The sequence below is a fragment of the Physeter macrocephalus genome, chromosome 17 (assembly GCF_002837175.3).
Source record: "Physeter macrocephalus isolate SW-GA chromosome 17, ASM283717v5, whole genome shotgun sequence".
Taxonomy (NCBI): domain Eukaryota; kingdom Metazoa; phylum Chordata; class Mammalia; order Artiodactyla; family Physeteridae; genus Physeter; species Physeter macrocephalus.
In genome coordinates, this window is record NC_041230.1 from 51,616,465 (window position 1) to 51,627,685 (window position 11,221).

At 50.8% G+C, this 11,221-nt stretch overlaps 1 protein-coding gene and 1 long non-coding RNA gene across 2 annotated transcripts in view; one reads left to right on the top strand and one right to left on the bottom strand.

Annotated features, from left to right (window-relative positions):
- LOC102990039 (uncharacterized) overlaps positions 1-3,164 on the top strand; it is a 4,905-nt gene extending 1,741 nt beyond the window's left edge. The window contains exons 2-3 of the long non-coding RNA XR_448599.3: positions 964-1,564; positions 2,518-3,164. This is a non-coding gene — a long non-coding RNA (uncharacterized lncRNA). The remainder of the gene's footprint in view (positions 1-963; positions 1,565-2,517) is intronic.
- A 934-nt stretch (positions 3,165-4,098) lies between these two features.
- Positions 4,099-11,221, bottom strand: part of KCNG4 (potassium voltage-gated channel modifier subfamily G member 4) — a 31,181-nt gene continuing 24,058 nt past the window's right edge. The window contains exon 4 of the mRNA XM_024124791.2: positions 4,099-4,869. Within this exon, the coding sequence (XP_023980559.2) occupies positions 4,099-4,869 (771 nt within the window). The remainder of the gene's footprint in view (positions 4,870-11,221) is intronic.

Below are 11,221 nucleotides of genomic sequence, written 5' to 3' on the forward strand. Positions count from 1 at the left end.
CTGAGCCTGCGCGTCCGGAGCCTGTGCTCCGCAACGGGAGAGGCCACAACAGTGAGAGGCCCGCGTACCGCAAAAAAAAAAAAAAAAAAAAAACAGGAGAAAAAATGGTGTATTGGACTTGTCTATGTACTGTTTTTGTTCTTTGCAACTTTTGGTCGGTTTGACATGTTTCCCAAATGTTAAAAAAATCAATTGCGGGGTGCCTAGTAATCATTCAACTAGTGATGTCCCTCATGAGCATTTCGACAAGAAGAAGAGGAGGGAGGGAGTTTAACGCCACTGGAGGGAGGTGGGCAGGGGGCATGTAGAGCCGTGCTGCCGGGCACTGGGGTGAGGCACCCAGGTGGATGGGTAGGCGTGTGGCGGGCAGCTGGCGGACAGAGATCTTCATGAACTCCTATTCAAACTTGAACTGCTTGCTGATTTTTGCTATGGGAGCAATTGTGCGGATAGTCAGGGACTGTGGTTAGCTTTTCTTTCTCACCTCTCTCCCTGTTTCTTACCTGCCCCTCTCTCTCCATCGTATAAGTTGCAGCAATGAACTTCCAGAATCCCAGCCTGTCCACGCTGGGAGGGAAATTAACAACGATCTCATCCACCTTCTCCACGGGATCAATGAGGAAAGGAAGGCCCAGTGAAATCAATTTCCATGCCCATGTTATACAAAGGGTTAAGTGTTGGTACCCAGGGACCCCAAGACCACCCTCCTTACTCTGTTCAGGGTGGCATGGCAAAGTGTTAGAATCTTGTCTTGAATATTTTCTTTGAGGTCTTGGGCACTGTTTCAGATAAACCTAAGAGCCGATATACTAGAAAGAGTGTCCTGCTGGGAATCAGGCTGCTCGGATCTAACTAAACGAACATTCTGTGTGGCCTTGGGTAGGTGGCTTTCCCTCTCTGAGCCTTGGTCTCTCCATCTTAAAATGCAGAAGTTGATTTACTTCACTTCTTGTCCTTTTTCAGGGGTCATGGATTCCCTGCGGGTTGATAAAATCATTGAACTCTTTCTCAAAGCTGTGCATTTTGAGACACACATACTCTCCAGACGTTCATGGACACCTCATGGAAACCACCTGCTTAGGCTGTCTTCTGATGGGCCTTCCAGGTGTCAATTTCTCCAGTCCTAAAAGCTATGAGAATAGTCAGTGGGTCGAGCCCCACTTGCATTGCGTTGAAGAATTAACCCATCCATCCTCAATTCATTGGGCTCAACTCTGGCTAGAGAGGTGCTGAACTAACATTTTAAAGTTGCCTGTGGGAGCCGCGTGAAAATAAGCTTGAAGTAAAGGGGCCTTGGCTCTTTTGCCTTCGGCTGGAAAATTTTGACTTTTGGCTGCAGTCATGCCCATTGGCCTCCGAGAAAAACAAGCCCTTCTGGGAATCGCAAGACTCCTTTCAGCCAATGGGGATGAAGAGACCGCCTAGCAACTCGCTGGTCATCCCCATCCCACCCAATCAGCATGAAGGAAAGGCTGCTCTGCCACGCTAGACTAAACACAAGGAGACCGATCCCCCGGGACATCGCCGGGAGGAAAAAAATACAGCCTTTGATTAAGCCCCACAGGTGAGCGATCAATTCCAATTTTCCACTTGTAATTTGGTAAAGAATTTCCACCGGGCATATACTGAGACGTTATAGAGCCTCATAATGTTGGTGATGGGCTCACCTATTTTTCTTTTAGTCCTGGCACATTTTGTTCAAATGACTGGTATGGGAAACAGAGGAAAACGGAGAGGCCTGGGTGGGAGCCAGTCACAGGATGGGCTGAGCCAGAGTGGGGAGTTATTGCCTCAGGCTCGCAGCACAGAAAATTCTCCAATCAGAAGAAGAAGGACCGATATGGGGCCTGATGTGGGTCCCAGGCCTTGCCTGATCTGGGGTGAGCTCGCCCCCAGTGGGGGCCATGACTGAAATGGGGGAGGGTATCTAGAAATTTGCACATTCTTTTAAAAGTCATTATTTGCAAGTGCTGCACTTTGGGATTCAGAGCTCTCCACCCACACAGCAGTCCTGGGGGTCTTCGTGAGACCCCAGCTGGAAAACCACAGACCTAGCCCAATGCCTGAAACTGATAGAGAGGGTTAGCTAAAGTCACAGGAGGCTTTTCTAGGGGGTAGGGCTTTTCCTTGTGAGACTGGCCACCTTGCCACTATGCAAAGCACCTATTTGGTGGAATAGCATGGGAAGGACCGGGGCGGGGGGGTGTGTGTGCCCTGCTGACCTTTGGGGAGTTAGAGGGACGCGGACATGTGTGTCTGTCAGCTGGGAGTGCACCCGGAGAAGTCAAAGGGAACGAGGGCTCCCCACGAGATCAAGGCCAGCTTGAAGCTAGATGCTGATGTGGGTGCCCCCTGTGCCAGAGCCAGAGGCCACAGTGACCCTGGCGTTGGGGTCAGGGGAAGGCGTGTGCCCAGCACATAGTAGGCCTGCGCTAAATACTGGTGGAAGACATCAACAGCACGTTAAGTTGTCCCCGCTGATGAAACGCTAACACGCTTACACATGAACTACATCAGATCCACAGGTCCACGAACCTCTCTCCATCATCCAGATGACTGGTACGGGAAAGCCGTACCTGTGCTCTTTCTCAGCGGATTTACAGCCGACGGTGTGCAGCTGTGCACGGCTGAATCACCGGTGGGAGGTGCCCTCGAGGCCTCTCCCAGGTGTGCTCAGCTGGGGAACAAAAGATGAGACTCCAGGGCTGCCACCGCCTTGTACGATGAATGACGTGGAGGAGGCAGGCCCTCGTAGCTTGCCTGACCTTCTCGACTGTTCCCTGTGCCCAGCTGGTCCTCCTGCAACCCATCCCATCATCATCATTCACACCTGCAGTCCGTTCACATCACCCCTTTCTCCAGCATCTGCAATACCTCCTCTCCATCTACCGAAACGTCCAAGTCCGCTACAGCACCTCATCCCAGCCCACCTTCCCAGCTTCATCTCCCAAAACAGCCCAAAGAGCCCTCCGCATTCAACCCCTTCCGGTGTCTCTGTGAAGCCCTCCCTGAGCCGACTGCCCAGAATGCACTGCTCTTTCCCCTCTGCTCAGGATCCACTGCTTTTATCTCTAATGACTTGGTCCTACCTCTGCCTCCTACTCTGGATGCAAAGGGCCGGGTCTGTTAATGAATGAATGGATGAGCAAATAAATTCATTTAAATATCAGCCAAGGTCGTCTATTCTCTGGCATCAAGGGGTCGGAGGAGGGGGGGAGCAGGCAAGGGGCAGATCCTAAGTCGGCCCTCGTTTCTAAGCTGCATCTGTGCTGGCTTAGCTGAGAGTGGAAAGCCGAGGTCCGCACAGTGCTGGAGGAGCCAGCAGCAGGAATGGTTCTCTCAAGGGACAATGCAGTGCCCTGTGAGAGTTAGCCTCTGTCAAGGCCGAGGGCCGGATAATTGGACGATGTCTCACCAAGAGCCCAGGTGGCCAAGGAGGACCTGCCGTGCTGACAAGTGCCGCTCCTGTCCAGGTCCCAAGTGCGTCGGGGGGGGACGGCAGGCCACCATCCTCCACTGTGGGACTTAACGTGGAGGCCAGTTCTGCCTTCTCGGCTAAGAGCTTCCAGAGCTGGGGGGAGGCAGCTGCATTAGAAAAATGCCATTGGTGGTGTAAGAGAACTGACCCCGGCTAGAACCCCCGGAAGAGCTGGGTGGAGAGACCTGATCAGAAGGGTTTGCAGTGACTGAACCCTCCAGTTCCTGGCGGTGGGTTGGCCCAGGAAAGAGGGTCTTCGGGAAGGAATGGAATTCGGTGGCCTTGGTTCTCTAGGTGTCTGGAACCTAGCCTGGCTTGTTGGAGACTCTGCAGGGAAGGAAACGAGACTAAAGGGAGACAGACCCAACCCAGCAAGCGAATCTGCTTGTGTTCAGCGAGGGGCAGGGAGAGAGGAAACGGCAAGTGATGTGGACGTCGTGGCCAGGAGGGTCAGGAATCACCCAACCAAACATCTTTGGCCTCAAGCCCCTCCTGGCTCTGGGTGTGAGCCCCAAGCTCCAGAAACACACCACTGGATGATGTAGGTGCTGGTGTTCTCCAGTTCATGTAAGCCGAGGGCGTTGGGCTGAAGATCTGGAATGCTCAGGGGGGATTTTGAGTTAAATGTATGCGATGGGCAAGGCAGGGCCCTCCAGGATCAGGTCTTTGACGTCGTTTAAGAGCTCGTGTTCACTGGCCGTGGCCGCGTTCCGCAGGCGGCGTAAGCGAGCCTCCAGCCGTTCCTGCTCCTTCTTGAGCTCCAGGTAGGAGTGCGAGAAAATGTGAAAGATACACGTGGCCGGGAAGGCCATGATGAGGATCCCGCTCAGGATGCTGCTGAGGGCCACCATCTGGCCCGGCACGCTGCTCGGGACCATGTCTCCGTAGCCCACCGTCGTCATGGAGATGACGGCCCACCAATAGGAGGCCGGGATGCTGGTGAACTCCAGAACTCGCCCGGACTCATTCTCGGCCACGTAGACCAGAGGAGAGAAGAGGCTGACGGCTACGCAGAGGAAGAGGAGGAGCAGGCCGAACTCGCGCGTGCAGCGGCGCACCGTGAGGCCCAGCGTCTGCAGCCCCAGCGAGTGGCGGGCGAGGCGCATCACGTAGAGGACGCGCAGCGCCCGCAGCACGCGCAGCGCCAGCCCCGCCTTCTCCAGGTACGAGCTCCGCCTCGGCCTCTCGCCGTCCTCCTGGGGCTCGTCGGACACCGCGAGGGACACGTAGTAGGGGGAGATGGCCAGGATGTCGATGATGTTCAGGGGCCCTTGGAAGAACTGGCACTTGTTCTGGGCCTGGACAAACCTCAGGCAGAACTCCAGGGAAAACCAGGCCACGCAGACGGTCTCCACGATGAAAATGTAGTAGCACTTCTGCGAGCACTCCCCCTGGAGAGGCGACAAAATGCAAGGTAGAGAGGGGACGGGCAGCAGCGTCGGAAATGGCGAAATAACCACCCTGAAAAGCAATTCCATAGATCTGTAATGACACCGATATCGATTCCATATGCAGAGTCTCTATACTAAATATATATTCTCTCTATATTTTATATATTAAATATATATTAATAATATATTAACACATACGAATATATTCTATTAATATTTATAATACACATCATAATATATTACTGTAATGTAGATTATATAATACATACCACAATATACTGATATATTAAACATTAAATATATATTCTCTATTTTATATATTAAATATATATTAATAATATACTAACACATACTAATATATTCTATATTAATATTTATAATACACATCATAATATACTACTGTAATATATATTATATAATACATATCACAATATACTGATATATTAAGTATAGCATATGTTAAACATTGTATAGTCTATATATATTCTTTGTATAGTATATGGTCTCTATATTCTATATATTATCTATCTATCTATCATTTATCTATACATCGATGGAGCCCTGTTGTGGACTCTTAGTCATCTACCAAAACCCCCTTTTTACATAGCTCTCAAGCTGTGGCTGTGTGCGTGGCCAGTCAGCTAGATCAGAGACCGCTTTTCCAGCCTCCCTTGCAGCTAAGCATGGCCACATAACTAAGCCCCCACCCACAGAATATAAACAGAGGTGATGCATACCACCTCCAGTTCCAGGAGTTGAGTGTTGGCGTGAGTTCCTGCGCACTCTTTCTCCCTTCCTGTGAGCCAGGACAACCCAGATGGCCCTGCACCCCAGCTTAGAGCCAGCAGATCGGACCAACGCCCTGGGAAGGATGAGCGTCATGGTGGGAAAAATCTGGGTGTCAGAATGAGAGCTGCCCACTCACCTCCGTCCCTCTTTATGAGAGAAACCAACTTCTATTGTGTTGAAAGCTGTTCTGTCGTGAGGCCTCTTGCCTAGAGCAACCAAGTTTCTCCTTTGTGACATAAGCACCTCTTGTGTACCAGGCACTGCTCTGGTGCTGTCACTTAAGCCCCACAGTGATGCCGTGAGCAGGCAGCCGGCTTCGTTTATGGCCCAGGAAATGGTCCCGAGCGCTGAGATAACTTGCCTGGGCTCACATTCATAGTAGATGGTCTCCCAGAGATTATGCGCTGTTTTGTAACTACTTTGCCCGCCATCCCTCATTCATTCATCCAACAAAACTGCATGAAGGACTCATCTTGTGCCAGGTCCCGTGCTAGACTCCGGAGGTAAAGGACTAGAGAAGCAGACGTGGTTTCTGGGGGCTTGGAGCCTGGGGCAGGCAGAGAGGACACCGGCAACCCTGTGCTGCGGATTGCACCTATTTCCCTCCTGAGATCCCAGCCAGGTGGGGCTCCAGTGGGTTCCTCACTGTGTCATTCACACCCCTGCCCCTGCCCCCAACAGAGATTTCCGCTAGCCCCTCTACTACTCAAAGTGTGCCCTGCAACCTAAAGCATCAGCCTCCCCTGGGAGCTTGTTAGAAACACGGAATCTTGGGCTCCGCGGCATCCCTGCGGAGCCAGAATCTGCATTTTAACAACGATTTGTGTGCACAATAAGGTTGGAGAAGCTCTCTTCTAGTGCAGTGGTTCTCAGCCTTTACTGCATGTGTTAGAATCACCTGGGGGGGGCTTTGAAAAATCCTGATGTCCAGGTCAGGATGCCAGAGATTCTAATTTACTTGATCTAGGTTTTAGCCTGAGCAGTAGAATTTTCCAGAAGCCCCATCAATGATTCTCATGTGGAGCTAGAGTTGAGAACCTGACTCTAAATATTACATCTACATCTTCATCTCTATCTGCATCTATCTCTATATTGTCTCCATCTGTGTCTATATCTCTATCATCTGTATCTATGACGGATGAGTGAACCAATGACCAAAGCCAGCTGATTGAGTGAAAAGGAAGATGTTGACAAGTGCAGTTTTCTTTGGATTAAAAACCTCTGACGTGGAAAAAGAAATTATTTCCAGTGCCTGGGCTCACTGGAATACTAAACTGAAATAATCTTTCTGTCTGGCCTTTGAAGAAAGAAACAGGCTGGACCGTCCTGATCTCTATTTGCCGGTCCAGTGCTGGGTAGCTCTCTCCCCTGGTTCTCTGCCTCGGGAGAGTTGAGACAAACGGAAATGACGCAGGTAAAGAAGTTAGCAGGCTGCTGCATCTGCAGGTACATGAAACATTGTAGCTACCCTTATGAGATGATTCACTGGTGGCAGACATAGCCTGCCTGGTCTGTTTAAGGGTAACTATCCTTCTCCTATCCTGGATTTTACAGGAGGCTGAGGAAATTCTCCAACACACTAGAGGTCTTTGCCATGACTGCCTGGGGTTTGCTTCAAGATTCTGGAAGGCTCAGGAGTTTTGGATCCTGATTCCCCAGTCCTCCTACAAACTTGCTGTGTGACTTTTCCGTGGTCACTGCCACTCTCTGTGCTTTAGTTTCTGATGAAGAGGGTGGAACAGAATCAGTATTTCTCAAAGCTGATTCATAAGCCCTGCATCAGAGTCCCCCAGAGTGCTTGTTACAAATGTGGATTCTGGGGCCCCCATCACAAAATCAAAGCCCTGGAGTGAGGCCCAGGAATCTGCATTTTGGCAAGGCTTCCTGTTGACTCGGAGGCACCTGGAGGTTTTTCAGCCTCTGGGCCAGATTCTCTCGATAAGGGCTCTTTCATCACTGACATTCTGGGAGTTTTTTCTTTGGTGTAAGAGCCTTGTGTGGCCTGGGCATAGTCTTCCCAGATCAGCGACCCAATAGCTCAGGAAGGTGACTCCTGGGAGGCAGAGGAGGCTCTGTGGGTCCTTCCTCCCTTTGCCTCTGGCGCTGGCTTTTGGATGTTCCAGGCGTGCACCACCCACCTCCCACCGGCCACCTCCCTGCCCTGCAGCAAGTGCTCTGCCGAGTCACCCCCTGCATTGCTGCTCCGCTCTGCAGCCTAAACCAGCCTCCCAGCACTGGTCCTCAGAGAAGTGCCCTGTTAGCCGCCGGCATTGGAATGGCAGGGGTTTATGGGGTTCGAGCTGAGAAAATACTTCCCAGGCCAGGCAATATTTGAAGAAAACTAGAATGGAAGGAAAGAAAAAAGTCACTCTCTCTGAGGAAGTTTCTGGTTGTATTCTGTAGGTAGGATGAACAACTCATCCTGGTTTGCCCAGAACTTTCCAGGTTGAGCAACAGACAGTCCCAGGTCACCAGAACTTCCCCTCAGTCCTGGGCAAACCGGGATGCTTGGTCACCCCCCTGGGGGGCTTGTCACCGCGAATGACGCGTGCTCTGATTCCTTCCTGCAATGAAGAGGAACATGACCAGCCCCAGGAAGGCCGGAGGGGTGGACGGTGTGAGAGCATGGACGAAAGTCACAGATGGATGTGGGGCGATGTTTCCATCCAGGTGAAGTCCGAGAGCGGGCAAAACTCACCTGAGGTGGACAGAATCACCAAAAGAATGGCTGCCTCTGGATGGGGTAGGGAAGACCACAGACGGACCTGAAAGAACATTCTGGGGTGATGGGAATATTCCATATAAACAGGGCTGTGGGTGTGCCCCATTTGTTACACTGGACAGCTAAGACTTGTGCATTTCAGTGTATGTAAATTTCACCCATAAAACTGTAAAATAAAAATAAAATGAATGATCGTGGTGCTAAATGATTGGGGGTGGGAGGGGGTGGAGAGAGAGAGAGAACCAGAATGGCAGACTGTGGACAATCGTGAAAGCTGAGACGTGGGTACTTACTGGGGGTTCATTAGATTATTCTATTTACTTTGTAAATGCTCCAAATTTTCCATCCGGAAAAGTTTTTGTTGTTTTTTTTTTTAAATCAGAGTTGGAAATCAACACCACAATGAGATACCACTCCACACTCACTAGGATGGCTGTGATGATAAGGACAAAAAATAACAAGTGTTAGGAAAAGGGGATTAAGTGGTACAGACCACTAGGCATAGAATAAATAAGATACAAGGGTGTAATGTACAGCACAGGGAATACAGCCAGTGTTTTATAATATCTTTAAACAGATTATAAGATACAAAAATATCGAATCACTCTGTTGTATACCTGAAACTAATATGATATAGTAAACCAACAATAAGAAAAACAAGTGTTGGTGAGGATGTCGAGAAATTGGAACCTCCCAGACATTGCTGGTGGGAATGTAAAGCGGTATAGCCGCTGTGGAAAACAGGTGGGCGGTCCCTCAGAAAACTTAAACATACATTTGCTATATGACCAAGCAATTCCGCTCCTAGGTATATACCCGAAGGAACTGAAAGCACACATCCACACAAAAACTTGTCCACGAAGGTCCACAGCAGTGTGATTGATAACAGCCAACAAGTGGAAACAAGCTAAATGCCCACCAACGGATGAATGAATAAACAAAATATGATCTCTCCATATGATGGAATATTATTCATCCGTAAAAAGGAAGTCCTGACATGTGCTACAAAGCAGATGAGCCTTGAAAACCTTATGCTCACTGAAAGAAGCCAACATAAAGACCATATATTGTATGATTCCATATCTATAAAATGCCCAGAAAAGGCAAATTCATGAAGATTGAAAGTATGTTCACAGTTGCCTGGGGCTGGTGGGATCGGGGCAGAGAGGGGATGGGGAGTAATTGGAAGTGTGTGCAGTGTTGCTTTTTAGGGTGATGAAAACGTTATGGAATTAGTGGGGATGGTTGCATTACTGTATACTAAGAATCACTGATTGGTGCACTTGAATATTTGAGGATATGAATTATATCTTAATAAAAAAGAAACTCGAGTTTGAGTCTGAGTGGCCAAGTCAGTCTGGGTGAGGCAGGGAGTGAGGTCCAGAGCCTTGCCCCATCCTTTCCTGAAGCTCCAAAGCAGAGCTACTCTGAAGGGCTCTGGGGTCAGAGGAAGGCCAGGGTTTTCTGAGGACAAAGCCATTGTCCCTGAGGGACCATCTGGACAGGTTGTCCAGCAGATGGCTGCAGGTGCACCTAGGGCCAGTTCTAGAAGTTCCATCTGAGAGGGACTCGGGGCCAAAGTCTTGACCTTGGAGCCTCCCCTGCACCCTCTGTCTCTCTCACAGCAATGCCTGCCATCTCCCTCTTTGGGAATGAGGCCAGAATCGGCCACGTCTTACCCGCTTAGCTCAGTGCTGGTCCCACAGCCCCATTCAGCAGTTCCACCCACCTCCCTCCCTTTCCTTCCTCCTGGCTGTGAAATCCATCATTTGTGCCTGTGGCGCTGGCCTCGGTCCTCCCCCTCCCGGTACCTTCCTAGCCGCCCAGACTCCCCAACCCTGGCACATGGGGGCTCTGAGAGGGGGGGCTAGGAATTGAACGCACAGAGACCAGGGGAGCGTGGTGAGGCAGGAGGGACAGCATGAAGTATGTATACTCAGGAAAGGGGGGCCCCTCCAGGAAATGGGGAGTAGTGCTTGTTGGCTGGGATATAGGGAGACTGAGCAGGGGGCAGGGAACCCCCCCCCATACTCCCAAAACAAGAAGAATTCCATAAAGTCATTACCAAATGTCACTGAACACAGAGAGGCTACAGAGCGGGCAGTTCTCCATGGAGCTGATCCATGATCCAAGAAAGGGCCAGGTAGGAGGAGACACTGGCTCCAGCATGAGACTCTTTATCAAAGGCGGGGAGGAGTGGGGGGGAATTGCAGCCCCAAAGGTGAGCTGCATCCGCGCCAGGAGGGAGTTGTTCCATCAGGGGCCCCCAGTGGTTCCACCTGGTCTTTAAAAATCTCTCTGTAAAAAAAAAAGACTCTCTCTGTGCCTTCCTTCCTTCCCCATCCCAGTGAGACGCGGAAAGCACAGCACAGGGCACAGGGGGTGGGGGAAGCAGAGTCCCTCCATCCCACCCCCAACCGCACCGAGGCTCCGCTCCCATCCAGTGCGCTTTGCACAGATGCGATCCAGAGTGCGTCCCTTCGCAACATCCCCGAAGTCCCAAGCAAACCTCTGGGCAGAAGCAGAAGCTAGAGCAGGAGGGGATGTGAGAGCGTGTGCCTGTGCTCGTCCCCAGGGGTCCCACGGAGCTGGGAGTTTGAGGAACAAAGCAGATGTGCAGGCGGGAGGGGCATGTGCGAATCCCAAAGGTGGTTAAAAATAGCCAGTGCTGGCTCTGTGCTGGCACATCATAAAGAGACCGTCAGTCCTGTTGCCTCCCTCTGAGCAGGTGCTGTCATTAGCCTCATTTCTAGGTGAGGAAATAGAGGCAGAGAGAAACAGGGTGACACGCCCGAGGGCAGAGCCAGGTAGCTGCAGTAGGGAGGAAGAAGAAGGTCAAGA